The sequence below is a fragment of the Rhipicephalus microplus genome, chromosome 3 (assembly GCF_043290135.1).
Source record: "Rhipicephalus microplus isolate Deutch F79 chromosome 3, USDA_Rmic, whole genome shotgun sequence".
Lineage (NCBI taxonomy): Eukaryota > Metazoa > Arthropoda > Arachnida > Ixodida > Ixodidae > Rhipicephalus > Rhipicephalus microplus.
This window is the reverse complement of record NC_134702.1, coordinates 247,990,939-248,011,047: the sequence shown is the minus strand read 5'-3', so window position 1 is coordinate 248,011,047 and position 20,109 is coordinate 247,990,939. Positions and strand designations below refer to the sequence as shown.

Sequence of the window (20,109 nt, the reverse complement as noted above, 5' to 3'; positions counted from 1 at the left end):
ATAACGCGACGGAGTAGCATCTCTTCGACTTCGTCGTTGATGACGTGACGTTCTGCAGCAGAGACACGGTACGGTCTTTGACGCAATGGCTGGTGCGAACCGGTGTCCATGTAGTAGTGCACTGCGGAAGTGCGACCCAATGGCTGCTGAGAAACGTCGAATGAATTCGCGAAGCGCTGAAGGAAATTAAGAAGCTCGGCGCGTTCTTCAGCACTTAAGGTGTCGGCGACGGAAATCAAGAAGATGTCACTCGACGAGCATTCTACTGGGAAAAAGGCATGAAGTTCAGTCGAGACACTAGTGCACGATTCGTCTGGCATGTTAAGGAATAAACGAAAATCAAGGTACTCCACTCGACCGAGACATTCGCCGACAAGTAGCAGAAACGGTGCAGAAAGTGGTTGTTGACGAAATATTGCTACGGCCAGCAGTGACGTCAAGTGTAGCGAAAGGCAAGAAAACGGCTTTGCGGCTCATGAAAATGTCGGAAAGTGTAAACATTACCGTAGCATCGTTATGGTCATCGCAGCAAACAGGGACAACGACAAGAGAGGCTGGTGTAACTTGAGTGTCCTCATGCACGACGAGTTTTGGCGACCGCTCAAGAGCTTCGTGCAAACGTTCGTCACACATCTGCTAAAATTCAACTTCAGTGCATGCGCAGTCAATGACGGCATGATGATGTGACAGAAAGTCCCTACTGAGGATAACGTCATGCAAGAACACCGAAAGGACGATGAACTCAACAACTTACATAGAGCCTTGAATGAATAAGTAGGCTGGACAGGGGCCGAGAGGTTGAACTGGTTATGCGCTTGCCGTACGAAGCGATAGTCCAGAGAGTGGCGTGGTCATTTTTGGTAGGGAGCGGCAGAGCTGGGCAGCTATAACAGAAACGGCAGCACCTGTGTCGACGAGGGCGAAGGTATAAACACCATCGACAGATATGGCGACGATGATAGCAGGGGAAGTGCAAGGACTTGAGCATTTCGACGACGTCACAGTTCTTGCCTCTGGAACTGCGGCGTTCAGTTTTCCCGGTTGGCAGAAGCGGGTCGGGGACGCATTGGAGACAGTGATCGCCTGCAAGGAGATGGGGAGCGGGGAGAGTGAGTCTGAGATGGGGCCTGGGGTGACTGAGACTCGGGAAGGTTCGTGTAGACGTACTGCGGTGAGGCATAGGGAGCAGGTAGGTGCATGGGATTTGGGTCATACGGTAACGGCCGAGTAGCGTCGTGAAAAGGTTGGAAGTGACGGCGACAATATCATGTCACATGTCCTGGAGTACCGCAGGCGTAGCAGATTGGTTGATTATTAGGAGTGCGCCAGAAATTGCTGACTCGCGGTGCCGCTCAAGGTGCCGAAAGAGGGGCGGAGTGGGGAGAAACTGAACACATGGGTGGCAAATGCTGCTGGCGGGGTCTGCTGCGTACCACCTGGGCATACGTAAGAGCCGCGGCCACGGGCTGCATTGTCGGAGCATGGGGAACTGGCATGGCCATGGGGTGCTGGTGGGCAGCGATGGCATCAGCCTCAGCTACCTCTTCGGCAATAACGTCGTGTAGTGGTGAGGGCAGACGAGAGGACGGCGGCTGCTGCGTGAAGGGAATCAACGACAGTTGCCGAGCTACTTCTTCATGCGATAAGTCTTTCATCTCTTGCAGGGTTGGTGAGTGATTGGAAACAGAAGTAAGACTGGACAGCGAGTCAGCTTGTGAGGAAAATGGCCGACTCAGGGCGCGCTGCTTCGTCAACTCGTCGAAACTTCGACATAAAGTGACAAGTTCCACAACGGTGGCAGGATTACGGGCCAGGAGCATCTGAAATGTGCCGTCACTCATTCCTTGAAGGATGTGCTGAATCTTCTCCGACTCAGACATGGCGGTGTTCACACGGTTGGAAAGACCAATAATGTCTTCGATGTAACTAGTGAACGATTCCGTTGGCTTCTGTGCGCGAGTCTGCAAGAGTTGCTCGGCTCTAGACTTGCGGACAGCGGGTCGGCCAAACACGTCAGCAAATGACGTTTTGAAGATGAACCACGTCGTAGTGTCGTTCTTGTGGTTTATATATCACAATTTGGCAACGTCAGTGTGGTAAAAGATGACGTGAGTCAAATTGTCCGCGTCATCCTACTTGTTGTTTGCGCTCACCAGTTCGTAGTTAGTGAACCAGTCTTCCACGTTGGTCTCATCGGCTCCGCTAAAGACCGTGAGCTCTCGCAAGGGAAAAACGCCGGGGTTGCTGGAGGATGAAGTGGAAGAGACAGGTTGCGCGTTGTTGGTGACCATGATGGGAGGTAGCGTTTGGTTGTGCAGCTCCAGGTTTAGGCGACGGTGAATGGCAGCACCCAGGTTCAGGCGACGGGGAATGTCAGCACCCTTCACCAATTGAAAAGGGGTTTATTGGCGTGTGTTACGACGGTGGCCTTACGATCAAGACATGATCGGAACAGAGCAATGATTGAGCAGATGCCGGCGACGATCAGCACGAGGCGAGCGAGAGAAGCCCAGAACCCAGTACCCAAGCGGTGGCGATGTTGCCTGCCAACGATGCGTTTTCTTATTCACACATCGTCCACTAGGCGTAATCAGGTGCCCCCCTGCCATGTGTATTTGAGGGCCTTCTCATGCGGTTTTAATTTTCTAGAGATGATTTGCAAATTCTCCCTTAACGTCCGAGTAGTCGGCTCCGGTATTGATTACTGTGACTACCCGATGCCCGTTCAGGGTCACATGCAAGTCGGCATTTGTCGTCAGGCTATGATGTCGATAAGTCACTCACTGTGTCGACTGTCGCTTCGCACGGTCACGACTGCGGCGTAAAGAAGTCGTGTCATCGTGTCGTCGTAGTGTCGGGTTGCGACTTGTCGTCTTAGTGTCACGTTGCGTCGAGAAGTCGGATACAGTCGTGCCGTCTAGCTTAGCTGGGGTCTCTGGAGGGCTTGCAGTCTTCACTCGAAAGCTGTGTCACCTCCCAACGTCGCTGGCTTTAGTTTCCCCCATTACGGCTCGGCAATGTTCTGTGGGCATTCCAGTGAATCTGTGATGGAGAGCGGTAAGAATAGGGTGACAGATACCTGAAGCGAAGGGGGTGGCGTTCTCGGTCCCTCTGAGATAGGCCTCGATTTCTGGAGGTCACTTGCCAAAAGCAGGTGGCGCGGCGTTGACGTTGTATTCGCAGAGGCCCACCTGACAGTATGGACACCATTTTACCAGGTGATCGGTTTCGCCGCAGTGAAAACAAAAAAGCCTTTGATCCGTTGTTCTTCATACATCAGTCTTCCTCGGCATTGTTTGCTGGAAGCATTCTTGTGGCTGAAGCGCACTTGGTGGTAGCGGGTGGGGTGGTGGGTGACGTTGCGGTTTGTAGGAGTCGCGTCGCCAGCTGGCTGGCCTCGGTTGGCTTTTCAGAGTAGTGGCGCAAGTGAGAACCGCTGGCTCCAAAAAACGCGGTGATGCGGGTGGGTTCGTCACGGTGGGGCCATGTGTCGCGATGGCTTGTTGTACCTCATACCGCTCGATGTCTCTGAGGGACGATATTTCGGGTTGAGTACCCGATAGCACCTTGCGGAGTTCCTCACGCACGATAGCACGAATGGTGTTTTGGAGCGACTCGGTAGTGTTTCTTCAGAGATCGCGACAGTCTGATGGTAGGGCACGGTAGTTGCGGTCGTATTGTCTTGCGCGCAGCTTGACCGTCCTCTCGATGGCGGCGCGCTCGCTAACCCAATCGACAGCGCTCCTCGGTGGATTGCGAATGAGAGCCACAAACAGTTGCTACTTGACGGCCCTCATTAGATAACGAAGTTTCTTGTCTGCAGTCATGTTCGCGTTGGCATGGGAAAATAGCTTTTGCATTTCCTCCGCAAATACCGTGCCTGATTTGTTTGGGTGTTGCTGGCGAGACTAAAGCATGCATTCAGCTCACTTCTTGCGAAGAACGCTTTCGAAAGCTTTCAGTGCCTGCAACTTGAAGGCAGCTCATGTTACTAAGTAGGGCTCCTGGTTCTCTTACCAGGTACTAGCATTTTCTAGTAAGAGACGCACATATAAATTATTGCCGTGTTGTTGTGGTGCGTCATTTATGGGCTATAAAGGCTTTTTAATTGACAATCGCACAAGTAAGAATGCTGAACTTTGAGCACTATTGGTGAGCGCTGCGGATGCAGTCCGCCATTTGGAGTATCGTTTGGTCACTTTGGTGGCACCTAAGGTACCGTTAAGAGCGGACAGAGAGACAAATGTACGGACAGACAGACCAAAATTTTTGCGTCGACAGTCTCCGGAAAAGGCTATCGTCTTTAAATTAGGAGAGGCGTATTCGGCGGATTCTTTTCCACTGTCGCGTCGAAACACATCTGGTCATCAGGCTGGGACAAGTATGTGCTTAGACACATGCAAGGAAGATCATCAGATGTATGACTAAGAAATCTTAGCGCCACAAAACGGAGACAAAAGAAAGAAACGTAGACAACACGAGCGCTAAACTTCAAACCAAGTTTATTAGGAAACACACATGAATATATACGAAATCAAATCTCAGAAATCTCACGCCTTCTTTTATTACACATATAATGTTATACAGTGTCAAACAAAACTAAAAAATGTAATATCAGGGAATAAACAGGTAAACGCGCATGTGTAAAAGGAACCAAGAAAAAAATTTAGAAAAACTTAACAGCCCCCCGAAAAACCCTACAAACGAAAAATATAATACCAACTGCGCAGGCTTAACTCGGTGAAACTACGAAAACGTGCTCATTAGGAATGAAAACTCTTTATCAGATTTGATTTCGTATATATTCATGTGTGTTTCCTAATAAACTTGGTTTGAAGTTTAGCGCTCGTGTTGTCTACGTTTCTTTCTTTTGTCTCCGTTTTGTGGCGCTAAGATTTCTTAGTCATGCATCGTTACCAACCCGCCCAACTCGCCGCAATCATCAGATGTGCCAGTTTGCTTCTTTTTCCAAATAAACATGGCAGTATTGTCATTGAGAACAATTTTGAAGTGACTGGTAGATTCACTGCTTGTCTGTTGCTGTTTTACTTGGTAAATTGATTGATATGTTAGCTGTTACACCCCAAAACCACCATATGATTACGAGAGACGCCTTAGTGAAGGGCTCCGGAAATTTAGACCACCTGGGCTTCTGTAGCGTGCACGCAAACCTGAGCACACGGGCCTACAGCATTTTCTCTTTCATCGAAAACGCAGCTGCCGCAGCCGGGGCCTGATCCCGCTACCTGCGTGTCAGCAGCCGAATGCCTTACTAACTGGACCACCGCGGTGGGGCTAACTGGTAAATCAGCCTGATCTAATTCCCCGGGGTACACAGCAGTGGAGCTTTTTCATGTAATTCCGTGGCCATAGACTATTCTCAGGAAGAGCTAGAATCCGGACATGTGACTCTACCACCTATTTTTACTGGTTAAAAGTTCATTTTTATTAATTTTTATAATTACAGCCACAAATAGGCTTCACACGTATCTGAAGATGTCTTCTGCCACAGTAAAGTTATGCCACAGGCAGTGAGCACATACCTTTCCTGTAATTTTTCAATGAAGCACCGAGGAGCTGAAGTGGGAAATCCCGCCACTCCAAACTGACGTGCATGCATCATCGCGGTATATTTTGGCTTTCTTGGGGCTAATTTGTTTGTAGCCCAGCTGAGAATCTTCCTTTTGTTTCAATAATTGTGGACACATTCCTTGAAACACTCTGTATAATGCGCTACTACATGGGAAAAGCGCGCATAGCGGGAGCATTCTCTCACAAGTCAGTACATATTATTTGTAAGAATCGAACTGCGAGTAATGAAACTTATTGAGACAGTCAAAGCAGGTCACATTATAGTCGTTCCAGCAAGGATGGCTGTCTCTGTAATGAGCTTGCATTTTCGCAGCTATGTTTTCAAGAAATACACAGCTGGCCGGATTGTGTGATGATGTCTTGGCAGGAGTGCAAAGTAAAATTACGCAGCATGGTTTTACAAAGAAATACCACGTGCTGGTGAATTTAGCTTTTCTAATTTTTTATTAGAAAGGTGGCTTGCGGTTTGCCGTAAGTTATGTCAGACAGACAAGCAGATGCCTAAATGAGGGAATGAAAAGGGCGTGAAATATACATAGAGATTGCAACATCCTCTTTATGATTTGCACAAGATTCATAATTTGAATACAAAGCCATTCTTAGTGAACTTCGACGAGTGCAACCATAACTATCTATCTATCTATCTATCTATCTATCTATCTATCTATCTATCTATCTATCTATCTATCTCTATTTATCTATCTATTTATATATCTATTTATCTGTCGGTTTGTCGGTCGGTCGGTCGGCCAGTCTGTCTGTCTGTCTGTCTGTCTGTCTGTCTGTCTGTCTGTCTGTCTGTCTGTCTGTCTGTCTGTCTGTCTGTCTGTCTGTCTGTCGGTAGGTAGGTAGGTAGGTTGGTCGGTCGGTCGGTCGGTCGGTAGGTAGGTCGGCCAGTCAGTCTGTCTGTCTTTGTTTCTTTCTCTCTTTCTTTCTTTCTTTCTTTCTTTCTTTCTTTCTTTCTGTCTGTCTGTCTGTCTTGCCACTTACGACTTTTAGCTCTCCTGTCCGTTTGGATATGGGATCTATAGCAAAATAGGTATGGCATAACATGACAATATGACGAGCATACGTGACTACTCGTCATAACATGAAAATAATAAGTGATAGGCCTTAACGTGGAAGTCATGACATACATGTCATGTAAATCATCACAACCCATGCTGATGATGCACTCGTGGACGTTTCGCTAGCTTCATATTCACTAAAAGTGGTATTACGTGACATGATGGATGAAGGTATATGACTTGTGCAAACATGATAAAAATGGCTGGCGTGTCATGTCAGAAAATGACTACTTGCCACACTTATGATCGTTTGGTAGTACATAACGTGAATAGACGATGAAGATAAATGACTCGTCCAAACATGGTAATCTCGTTGTGCCTTTCACGTAAATCATGACTACAAGCTATGCTCACAGCACGCTCATGGATGTTTCGCTAGCTTCACAAATACCAATATTGATAATAGGTAATATGAATGGACGACTGAGCACAAAGACTGGGCGCATACATAACAATCATGACAAAAAACTTGCGTACGTCGTATTTACGCCCGCCTCGTAAAGTTGTGTTCATTTTAGAGTGTCATATGAACCTTCCTCATTAGTGCTTCGCATATCATCACTTCCCTTTGTACGCGGAGTTTGCCTTTTTTTTCTATCGCGTTTAAGAGTCGCTAGTTCTGGAATGTTTTGTAGCCTAGCAGTAGAGACTCGAAGCTGGAATATTGAAAATGGTTACATTTCTATAGATATGATGATGCGTTTATGCGCAACATAATTCGTGCTCAAGATCAAAGTACGCATACTATTTTCCTCCCTGCTCTGCTTTGTATAGAAGGTAAAATAATTTTTCCGGCTAAAGAGCAGCTCTGCCATCGTAGCAACTATTGGGCCAAGTTGAACAGTGGCGCATGCGATCATAGAGCACACGTGGACAAAAATCCAATGCGCTCAAAGCCGAATCATGTTGTGTTCGCCTCCCTCTTTTTGCAGCCTGTGTTTCGTGTGTACAGCACTTAGTGATGATGCCATCGAAGCGTTTAGACAGTAAATATTTTGCGGTGTTTTCTGCGTTAACACACGATCAAGTATCGCTATGAATGGTAGGCTCTGCGTTGCGCTAAAATAGAAAAGCTACTCTGAAAACTTTCTGTTAGTTCCTCTATGAAGTGCAGAGCGCGTTTCAAGTAAACCTCAAATAACATTACTAACAACATTTATTGCTAAAAGAAGCTTTATAGACGAACCCTATTACTTTCAGCTCTTTTATTTTCATTTTTATTCGTGTACGCGTAGTACTGAAACAAAGACAACTAAGCCGACGACAGGCGGCACCTATGATGTCGACTAGATTTGGTGGATGGCGCTTCGTGCTTTCCGGCGCGCAGTAACCGTTAGCTAAGCACTCGTCCCGGAAGTACGGCAAGATGACCGCATTGCAAGCGTCGTGGCTGCCACGTATGGGCAGGTGTCATTATATTTCGCAACAAATCCATGATTAATTTGCAGTCAACTGTAATAGCATGCTAGATAAGTCGTCTGGGAATAAACTGCACGTGTAGGTGTCAAAACATTGTAGAGACATACGTTACACCCAGCTAGACGCTCGTTCATGAGTGCTATGATCGCTGTCAACAGAGCTATGTCTTATTTTTCGCAGATTTCTTCGTTCGAAGCCTAATTTGTACGAGCGCTGGATCTCAAATGAAAACATACAAGTGAACAGCTTCTCCGTGCCGCTCACTCTATTGTGATCACTTTACAGACACATGTTTTCATTGAACGGGCTTTGAAATGACATCGTCATACACAACCTACGTCTGCCAGTTGACCGAAAAAGTAATTCGATTGCACCAGAACGTTCCTGCCGGGTACTTCCAAATAATAACGCATCTGACACTGTGACGAGCAGCGCTTTGGCTCAATTTTAAGGACTATCGAGAACAAATAACCTTAATCTAGAGCTGCATGACCACATGTTCGAATCCGTAGTTAAAGGAAATCACTACGGCCTACTCCTGAAAACTGTAGTTTGGTGCTATATGAACATAGAGATGTAACATGTGGTGAAAGAAGCTACTGCAGAAATCACAGGACCCAACATCCGCCAACAAAGCTCATTATTTTCAGCTGCCTGTAAAGTGTCACGACACAATGATCTTTCGTAAAATTTGAGGTATGGCAGTAGTGCGTGCAGTGTCTTAGTGTCACAGCCTTTCAAACTTTCAAGTGCAATAAAATCCTCAATTCTGCCTTTGTAAATTCCTGATTTTTTCATTTCACTGGAAAGATCATAGACAATATAACTTTCATATCCTTATATGAATCTCATATTTATAAGCGGTGGTTAGTAACAGGAATGCAACCGTAAAATAATATAGTTTTTGTATAGGCACAGGCCTTATCAGAACGCATTTCCTCTTATACGGTCACTTTTGTAATGCGCAAAATGTTTGCTAAAATTGTTGATAAAAGTTCCAACTGCGTGGTGAATATAAGTAAAAAAAGTTGGATTTCAATAGGCACCAATGTGCATGCCAGTTTATTTTGACCCTAAGTTAGCAATGCATGTGTTCTATAAACCGTAAACTTCACCTCTAAAGAAGAAATTATGGTGCCCCGCTGCTGGCATCAAAATAAGTGGGTTCGATCACGACTCAAGCGTTCACATTTGATGGAGGCAAAACGCCCGTGGACCGTGTGCTTTTCAATATCAGTGCACATGAAATACCACAAGGTGATTAACCTTATCAGTAACACTGTATTACATTGAGCTTATTGCATTCTATCGTGATTTGGACTCATAGCATCACGAATTATTAATCATCGAAAAAAAGTTACCCTAGGTAACCATTCCATTACGCTTTAACTACGAATACATTTGACCATTTTTGCTTACCTGGAGGCGGAAACGTTGTGAGCCCATGTGCTCAGATTTGGGTGCACATTAAAGAATCCCAGGTGGTATAAATTTTCGGAGTCCTTTACTAGGGCATCTCTCATAATTATATGGCGGTTTTGGGACGTTATACCCTACATATATCTGTATATTTTTGCTCTTAGTATTGCGAAGACTTATAGTGCATTCTTTTTCTAATTTATATTAGGAGCGAGCAGTGCAATCACTGCATATTTTTATTCTCGACATGCGGCAGCCGTATCCGAAATTTATGTGCTAGTCAGCATCTTTCAGGGTTGATATCAATCTTGCTATTGTCTTTTCGTATGCGCAAGATCGTTGTCAGCCAAGTGAATTTACGACTGTTCATTTATTGCTAGACCTGTCACAGTGTCCTCTTGCCAACGTGAATTCCCCTGAAGCTGCGTCTTGTCCATTAAACCAATACATAAGAGAGCTTTTCTTCCGTCTATGTGCTGAATCCTACTACATGTTCCCATCACACGTTTCTGTTGCATATAATTTGTTGTCTGGAAGAAAATAGGCCATCAATATTGCTATAAGATGCGTAGAAGTGAAAATAAAAGCTAAACAACGGCTGAGAAGTGCAACATACGATCGACTTCCGGGGCGAACCCTTGAACATTCAGTGACCACACGCGCGGCTGGCTGTAATAGCAGCAAAGCGCCATCCAGCATATCTAGTGGAGATCAGTGGGAAGCACCCTGCGGGGGCTCTGTGAACTGTTTTGCACGACAATAACTTCTAAGATTGAACGTCCCAAAACCCCAATTTGATCATGAGAGGCACCGTATTGAAAAGTCCCGGTGATTCTGACCATGTAGTCTTCAACGTACACATAAATAGCGATGCAGCATGGAGAACATTATTCTTGTTCACAGGCAAATGCATTCATAATTAGTGAAATGGTGAGTTCATTGCGATACAAGCGACCAACGAAGGCCGCAGAGGGTGTGTCAATGCGCGAGTGTTCTACGCAGAATGTCGCCCCACATGAACAAACGGTAAAACAAAACAATTGTAGAAACTTTGATCAAAATAACTTAAATAAGCAGGTTTTTCTGTGTTCTTCTTGAACAGCACGTCTACTTATTTCTATTGATGCTATTTTGACACAAAAATAATAATCAATATATTTTAGAGGTGGTGTAATTGGCCCTTTCACTTGTACCATGTAGTTGGAAAAAAAAAGATCCAGCGATATTTAGCTGCTTGAAAACGCATTCTCAAGTTCGCTACGTTTATTATATTGGCTTTGCACGTTCACATAACTATCAACTTCTGATAGGTAGCGTAATTTTATGTTGATAACGTTTGCACTGAATGCATCTGCAGAAAGATAGAAACATATGAATGAGTACTTACCACCACGAAACTTGGCAAGCATTGTGAACGCAAAACTGTTGGCCAAGACTGAAGTCATATTGGTTGCCGCGTGAATTTTCACAGACTGCGAACGACAGGGATAAAGTGCAGTTCAGCATCCCATTCATAGCACGATTTTGTTCAGGCAGAACTCCGATTCTTTCCATAAGGTGCATAACGAAAATTTCTTTTATCGTGACCAATGATACGTTCAAATGTTCCAAATGTCGGGAGTGCCTTTAGAACACTCAACGCACGGAAAATATATGAGTCTTTAGGCCGTTAGTATGATGCGTAAATTGCGGCTGTAAACATCCGATATTCACTTTCTATTATAACAATGAAATCGCAAAACAGACAAGTCACTGCGACCAATTTTCCACAATTTCACTTTTGAAGTTGCGCGTGGTTTTTGGTTACCAACTATTTCTAATATGAATAAAATATATAGTCAAGCACAATGTTTTATAAGCTACTACCCACACTGACTTGAGATCCTAACAACAACAATAATAATGCTTTGCTCACATGCTATAGAAAGTATAAACTATGCGCAAGAAAGTTGTGATATTTTGCGAACTGGAACGACCCTAATGAAGCATATGTGCGAAGTATAATATACTGCGACGAATTCTGCAAGGATTCAGACGTGGTTGGCAAAATATGGTGAACTTGCCCTGGATAGCAGAATGAGGTTCTGACAGATCTCCTGGAATATTTTGCATGAATCATCTCCTTCTGTAACTGGAAGCTTCATGTCGTAGTACTTCTTGTAACCCTCTTTCACGAGTTTTTCGCAGTTCCAAAGTTCCTGATAGAAACAAAAGATAATTGTTAGAAAAACATTTTTCATTGGGCTTTGAACATGATAAACACTTAGATCACAAAACGTCAGTAATCCCTCACGCCTAGCCCTCTTCACTGACTGCAGGATCTACTGAGACCGCACCATCAAAGCTTACTGCGCCCTTGAATTTTATGAAAAATGGGTAAATTATTTAACAAATCTTATTCCCTGAAACGATGTAAGAGGCACAGGTTGAATTGGCAGAAATATATCCACTTTTACATATGTTTACTGCAAACACCGAATCACCTTGTCGGCATAGGTCCGCACACTCTCACAAGAATAGACCCACTAAGACGAAGATCAGGCCATGAATGTGAGCGAGTTTAGGTGGGTAATATTTTCATCAGTCTGAACCTGAGTAAGTAAAAATGAGAAACGTCTAAGCTAGTATGAGTACGAGTGGGTAAAGCTGAGGAAAACTTTGATGATTGTGAATTCGAGAGAGGCCTTAGGGAGAGATAGATTTCATGATTGAGACTGAGTGAGCTACACACTGTTTTCTGACCTTTTTTTGTATGGTGAATCAAATACAACTTTACTATCACGATTATGTATGCTCAGGCCTATATTATCACTTGATAAAATCAATGCAGCAGCCTTCATACAACAGCAAGAAAATTAACAGGTGCGTAGGTCACGGAAGTAATACGACTTTCTCCTCCATTTTACTTGTAAAAAACTTCTGATATGAGTCATAACAATCCATGAAGATGTCATTAGTCAGTTTGACTGCATGCTAGCTCTTATTTAAAGATACAAGAACAAAGCGCCGCGTCAGCACCGATATCGGTGTTGAGAAGCATTGACACCGTGGATACAACCACCGATAGCGCTATAGCAGATACATGAGTGCAATGGAATGAACTAAAACTTGCGTGGAGCCGTCAGTTTGAGTCAGAAAATTAGTAAATCTGAGTTAGAGTGAATGCGAATAAGGGAAACATAGAATAATGTGAGTCCAAGTGAGCCGTAAGGGTAAGGCATGTCTCATGAATGGATCTGATTGAGGCTCAATGAGCTCTAAAATTTTTGCCGGCCTATGCTTGTCGGTATGGAAGGAATGGTCTTTCACAAAGTTTGGTGCAAAATATGATACCAGAGTTTAGAAAGTAGCACTCTCAGTATTTTTAATCATGCGTTCTGTCTGCTAAGCATCTCAACACTCGAAGTTAAACATTGCTAGTCATTGTTCACAGGCGACAGAGGAAGTAGACTGTGTACCTAGCATGGAAACCATCAAGGTCTATCGTGAAAGGGATTGGGTGATTGGCAGACAGGAGATAATACAAGAGGGGGAAATTTTATTGTTTCCTCTATTGTTCATGACGCAATATTTTGCCCAAGTTATAAGTGCAACAGCTTATCAACAGTTTTCATTATACAAAAATCACTCCTAATAAAACAAATAGAATTTCTGACGTTGAAGCAAGGTCAATGCTAGCAGCGTCTGCTAGTAAAAAAAATTGGCCCCCTATCTGCATGTTACATCGCAATCGTCGTCGAAAGACGATAGTCTTGCGTCTGGAGAGAGTGAACAAAATGTTTATTTGATATTTATTTTACGCAAGAAAATAGGTGGTTGGTATTCTGGAGGTACGGCGTTAGAGTGCCTCGATGCATGCAGTGGAGGTGAACGAACGCATCGTGGCATTTCGCACGTGAGACATAAATTCTATCTGGCTATTATCTTGGGAAAACTAAGTGAGCGGCGTGCGCGCATCTCGGAGGCGACAACGTGTAGAACACAAAGAGACTGGTAGGTGCCACCACCGTGTCGTCTTAGCAAAGCGTTGGAATCTCTTGCCTTTTCGTGCAATTCTTGCATCGTCAGCGCAGCGTGATAAGCGCTATGGTCCTTAGAATTACTTATGTATGCCTTTTCTAGTAAAAAGGCACACGCAGAATATTGACGTGTTGTTATCGTGCCTCAGAAATGCGCAATATTTGCTTTTTAATCGAAAACCGCACAAGTGTGAATGCTCAATCCTGATCAATATTGGTAGGCGCTGCGAAAGGGGTTGGTAGTTCGGGGTAGCGTTTGGTGCCGTTTGGTGCCGTTTGGGGTCAACGTTACTGGAATAAACTCAGTTTCAAAGCACCGTATCTCCGCCAGCGGAAGAGGGTGGTTTGAACGGCATTCGCGAGAACTAGCGGCGCTGCAGTCTGATCTTGCGCTTCTTTTGGCGCATCGTCTGCTACGGCGGCCTACCACTGGGATTCGCTGCGCTGTTCCTTGCGCTGGCTTCCCTGTTGTACTGTTATCGAACTTATCCATTCATCATGCGCTTCCAGGCGACATTCTCGCGTCGGATTTGTAGACTGAACAAGCTCTACTGTATAGATTGGCCCGAATGTGTACCTCAATGCAAGTTTGCTGAAAATTGATGTCCTGCCTATATTTGCACTGCCTGCATACGATTTAACCACCAAGTACGGCAAATTCTACATTACTGACCATTTTAAGAGTAAAAGTTTTATGAGGACCGCTAGCATTTTAACCACTGTCATCTGGCCTAAAATAAAAGCAGCCCAAAACGTCTGTAACAGCACCAAACAAGTTGACTTACTGAAATACAAAAATGCTCTATAAAAACAGTACTCATATTTTCTACTAGTTACAAAAAATGAAAGACTTTCTTCAAGAAACAGTACCCGTGCTTCACACTGTTCATCATACAAGTCTTCGTGGCGGCTACCAATCGAGAGCAGAGTGCAAAATGTTACAGCAACTTTCCACCTTTTTTAAAGCTCCTGATTGGGTTTCTTGCAAAAAAAAAGAGAATAACAAATATTCACGAACAATACGCTCACGAGCCCACGATGAGCCTTATAACTCAAAAGATGCAGTGGCAGCTACTCGAATTTTTCAAGCACAATCTAAAAGAGGTCATCAACAAGGTGCTTTTGTGAAAGCACTCTCGACAGTTTTCTCAATTGCTTTTAATCTCGAAAGAAGGCCGTGTAAGGGACGATCTAAGCAGCCTTCTTGAGAACACCTCATCTGGATGAGTACATTGTCATTTGGATGCGCCTGCTACAAGGGTACTTGTGCGAAATGCTAGAGGCCCTTTTTGCAAGTTGTCACTTATTCATTTTTTCACGAAGATACCCACAGATTCAGAACACTCATGGTGGGCTGCTTCCTAGTGCACTTCACTGCACCGAGAAGTGACACTGACATGTGCTACCTAGGTTCTAGGTTCTGTAATGAGAACAGTGCGATTGAGAAAAATATCTATTGCCCCGTTGTGGTGGTCTAGTGGCTAAGACACTCGGCTTCTGACCCGCAGCTCGCGGGATCAAAACCCGGCTTCGGCGGCTGCATTTTCGATGGAGGCGGAAAAGTTGTAGGCCCATGTGATCAGATTTGGGTGTACGTTAATGAACCTCAGGTGGTCGAAATTTCCGGAGCCCTCCACTACGGCGTCTCTCATAATCATATCGTGGTTTTGAAAAGTCAAACCCCACATATCAATAAATAAAAAATATATGTTGCTGTAATAATAAAGAAATGTAACATAAACTGCTCACTGGCAAAACACCACCACACATACGTTTGTGTCTTGCTGCCTTATTATGAATGCTGTTCTACTTCTGGCGGCTCATTTAAAATCACCACTGAGCCTTCAAAGGGCACCCACCATGCGTTTAGGGGAGCGGGGGATCGGCGCCTTTAGTATGGACATTTCTGCTTCAATATATGTGGTGGAATCACTGGGAACAACTGCGGGTCGCTACCGGGTGCGAGCTCTCACTTTCCACGTGAGGTAAATACTTCTTGTCCAGCCAAACAAGATGGGAGTGCGTTACGATGCCGTCATTCTCACACTGAACGTCATAGACTTTGCCTTTGGCAATGAGCTGTCTATCTTAGCGACGCAAAGCTTGCTACCACCTCCTAAATTGCGCCAAATTTATTCGAAGGTATGTGACAGTCAACATAATTCGTTTACACTCCAATCAAGAATAAATTAATGCACGGAATTTATTAACTTTACTACGCTTCATTTAAAAGTTCTGCTAGAGTAACATGATAATAAATTGTTTCGATTGTCTGGTCACTTTCCGAACACAATAAAGCCAGACGAGAGACAAGAGCAAAAGAAATACAAAAAAGTTCGGGAATGACAAGGACGCAGTTTTCGTAGACGCTGCTCGATACAAGCGAAAACGGGGGTTTACCGCAGCCGTAATCGATAGCAACAAACGCTGTACGACATGCGCAACGATACGCACCACAAGTACCGAGACAGCGGAAGAGGTAGCCATAGCGCTCACTGTAGACAAACGCAACCGTGATAGGCAGTGACTCTCAAACGGCAGTGAGAAACTTTGCCAACGGCCGCATCTCCCCGGAGGCACTACGTATTCTCAAAGAAGGGTGTCGAACAAGCCCCAGAAATACATATATTATATGGACACCTGCTCATGCCATCGCGGGGGACAGCAACAACGGGGCTGTACATGATGCAGCTCGAGGGCTCACTGACCGAGCTGCCCTCTCAAGTGCCGCCCCAGCCTCCTCCGGTGATTACGGCGTGGCAGACGAGTGGGAGTGGGAAGACAGAATGACCAGGTACAATGAAATTACAAAACATTATATATTACAGAAGGGCATATTCCCGCCCCCTCACCCAAAATTAACAAAAAGACAGTCTGTCGAATGGCGGCAGTTACAAACTAGGACATATCCGAATCCTGCACTATCGCACATTATATATCCTGATATATACAAAACGGACAGGTGCAAGCGTTGCGACTCCAGAGCCACTCGGGAGCATATGTTATAAGAATATACAGGGGTTAGTACTCATAACAAGTATGCGGCTTCTGCTGACAGCCTTCGCGCACGCTGCGAAGCCGCAATGCTCAGTTCCGTCCTCGAAGACCAAATGTGCGCCGTCCAGCGGGCCGAAGAAGCCACCAGGATTGAAGGACTCCTGGCCGTAACCTAGGCGGGGCCAATCGCCCACCCCATCTACTCGCCGGACTCTGAATAAAGTTCTTTCCTCCTCTGGTCACTCTCTCTGGTTATTTTTGTTGGAGGTTAGAACTATCTGTCAGTGTGTGCTTTGATCATGCACTCTTATTGAGTAGTAGGATAAACGACTGTCTCAACAGCTATACTTCTATTTTTAATTTTTACCATTGTTCATTATTTGGAAGTGACAGATTTCACGAGCTCATTTCACAGAAATTTCGGTGTTGCTTTTGCTGTCAGGGTGTCCGATTGTGAATGACAAAAATTATCTTGTCCATGCTAAAGATGAAAAAAAAATAGGAAACCTGCCAATCGAAAAAAAAAGAAAACTTCAAAACGAGTGAGAGTTTGAGCTCAGGCTCCCTGCATGGCAGTCAGGTATTATACCGGATAAGCAAGCCAATGGTCGAAACTGATTCCGAAAAAAAACGGAAGGAAATTCATGTAGTAGAACTTCTCAATATTATTGTGTCCTGCAAAAAAAGCGAAGCCTTGTGTTTACACTGCTTTAAATCATGTAGTAGAAGGGATTTCATGGTACTAGCGTAGAATTGCGCCACGCGGGTAAACATGTGAAATCCGCATTAAGTGGGTGTAGTAAAGGCCCAGCCATTACAGGGCGTAAATTTATGTTCGCGTGTTGTTTACGCACGTGTAAAGGCTCCTTTGCTGATTCCCAAAGGAAAAATTATGGCGCAGTGAGCTTTTCGCAATTGTGCTTGCAGTGAACGTTCTGAAATATTTTGAAATGACCAGTGTTGCACGCACAGTCGTTCGTTCCCTCAGGGCACAGTTGAAGTATAACCTGAGAATCGAAGCTAGGCTAGTAAATGAAAAGGTCATACGCACAGGGCCCTGTAACGCTATTGCAGTCTACTCTTGAAGGTGAAGCTCAAGAGTCCTCCAAGTTTTGTATTTGTTGTGTTTCTAAATGTTGTCACACAGTATGCATAATACTCAACACTGTCCCCGCTGCCATATTGAGCAATTGCTACCGCATGAAATAATAATAATAATAATAATGATAATAATAATAATAATAATAATAATAATATTAATAATAATAATAATAATAATAATAATAATAATAATAATAATAATAATAATAATAATAATAATAGTAATAATAACATCAATAATAATTTTAATAATAATAATAATATCAATAATAATTTTAATAATAATGTTAATATGAATGTTATTAATAATAAATTGTTATTACTATTATTATATTTTTATTTCTTTATCAGGAGAAATTCACTTTATTGGCACTAGAACATTAATTCTCTTAGGTAACTTGCAAGGCTGGACAGGAAATTTGCTTACGACCGTTCGTCTGCTCCCCATCTTCACTTGGCGTAAGAGATCGGAAGCTAGATATACGAGGTCCTCAAGCTGCTTATAGCAGCTTTTATGTTGGCACACGCCACTGTGTAACCACGTTTATATAAAAAATAAATTATTAATAAACAAACGAACAAACAATTTTCGTGAAGCGTAGTCGTAATTGCAGTCCCCGCTGTCCGTGTACCTCAATGTAAATAAATCTGCTTCTCCTCGCTCTCCTCGTACATGACAAACGCGTTTTCATAAAAGAAACTACTCAGTGCCAAGAAAATCGGCAGATCCCACGTGCAGTGGGATTCGATGATATGCGAAGCACGATTGAGAAATGTTGATAGGTTACTTTATTATCAGCACAACGTTAGGAGGTGGAGGTAAATGTTGCCGTAGATGACTTCCGTGTCAAGATTCTCATGTTTGGATGTGTCGTTTACCTTTGTCATCTATTCACGTCACATGATACTATATTTAGTATAAGTGGAGCAAGTGAAACAGCCGCGAGCACGCTATGAGCGTGGTACGATGTCATGTTCTTACTTGACGCAAATGTAAATTATTACCATGTTTGCACCAGTCATATTCCGTCAGCTATTGACGTAACGGAACACCGAATTTGGTATATGTGGAGCTAGCAAAATGGCCGCGAACGCATCTTTAAGGGCCCTTTATACTTCAATGTAGCGTTCACGCGCACGCGCGCTGGGCACAGTGACGCTAACTAGCAAAACGTGAGCACGCTAGACTGACGCCAGGCGCGACCAGCATTCGTCGACCCGGCCCGATGGCAACTGGGGCGAAGTGCAACATACTGCGTTTTGCGCCAATGCGTTACCCAGACAACACTGCGTCTCCCATATTTCCTGACGGAGGGACGCCAGACGCGCTGAAACGCGCATGCTTCGAAGCAATGCAGTGGGGTGCGTGCTTGCGAGTCTATGGAGAGACCGGCGCTTGGCGTGGCAACACTGGCGTGACGCGACGAAATGAACGCCGGCGAGCACGCACACCGCGTCACGTCAACATGTATTAGAGCCTTGACTGTGGCATGCAGTCATGTTTTCACATGACACGCATCTCATGATTATAAAGTTTGCCCCGGTCCCATACTTTTATTACGTGACGTCATCCATTGACGTCACGTAATACCAAATTTGGCATATGTGAAGCTAGCAAAACGACCGCAAACGCATCATCAGTGTGGCACGTAGTCATAATGTTACATGACGCGCATGTCGTGATTATCATATTTGGATGTGTCATTCTCCTATGTCGTCCGGTCGCATTGCGTAATACCAAGTTTGGTACACGTGAAGCTAGCAAAAAAGCCACGAGCGCATCTTGAGCGTAGCAAGTAGTCATGGTATTACATGACACGCATCTCATGTTTATCATGTTTGCACCCGTCACATAACTTCGTAATCTATTCACGTAGTATAATATAATACCAAATTTGGTATATGTCACGCTAGCAAAATGGCCGCGAGCGCATCACCAACGTGCCTTGTATTCATGTCGTTATATCACACGTGTGTCATGATTTTCATGTTAGTGTCTGTCGCTAGTGTTAGCCATGCCATCATGCCACACCATATCAGTTTTGCAACATGCAATGTCAACGAAACCACCAGAAGAGCTGCAGGACCATGAAATGTAAATCATGACTCGCATGACATAATGTCATAATTTTCATGTTATGACTAGTCAAATATAGTCTTTATAGAGTCTTGTTAGGCCATACCAAGTTTGGTATTCATATTATTATCAAAACGGCCAGGAGAGCTGAAAGTTGTAGGCGGCTAGATAGATAGATAGATAGATAGATAGATAGATAGATAGATAGATAGATAGATAGATAGATAGATAGATAGATAGATAGATAGATAGATAGACTTAAAGTCACCGAAAGTCGCTAAGAAATCCTTCCCAATTAAAAAAAAAGGCCACCTGTATGTTCTCACGGTGAGAACTCGAGTAAATGCACCGTAGAGGGTGGAGGTATAAACAGGATATTCCGACAGCGGCAAGTTTTCTATTTTGGCACTCGTTATAC

General features: G+C 44.2%; 1 protein-coding gene across 3 annotated transcripts in view; it reads right to left on the bottom strand.

Moving 5' to 3' along the window:
* The window catches only part of LOC119161150 (rifampicin phosphotransferase), a 586,004-nt gene that overhangs the window by 180,572 nt on the left and 385,323 nt on the right, over positions 1 to 20,109 (bottom strand). For all 3 annotated transcript variants that reach the window (XM_075890885.1, XM_037413539.2, XM_075890884.1), the window contains 2 exons: positions 11,561 to 11,695; positions 10,885 to 10,969 (listed from right to left, as the gene is read on the bottom strand). In XM_075890885.1, the coding sequence (XP_075747000.1) occupies positions 10,885 to 10,969; positions 11,561 to 11,695 (220 nt within the window). The remainder of the gene's footprint in view (positions 1 to 10,884; positions 10,970 to 11,560; positions 11,696 to 20,109) is intronic.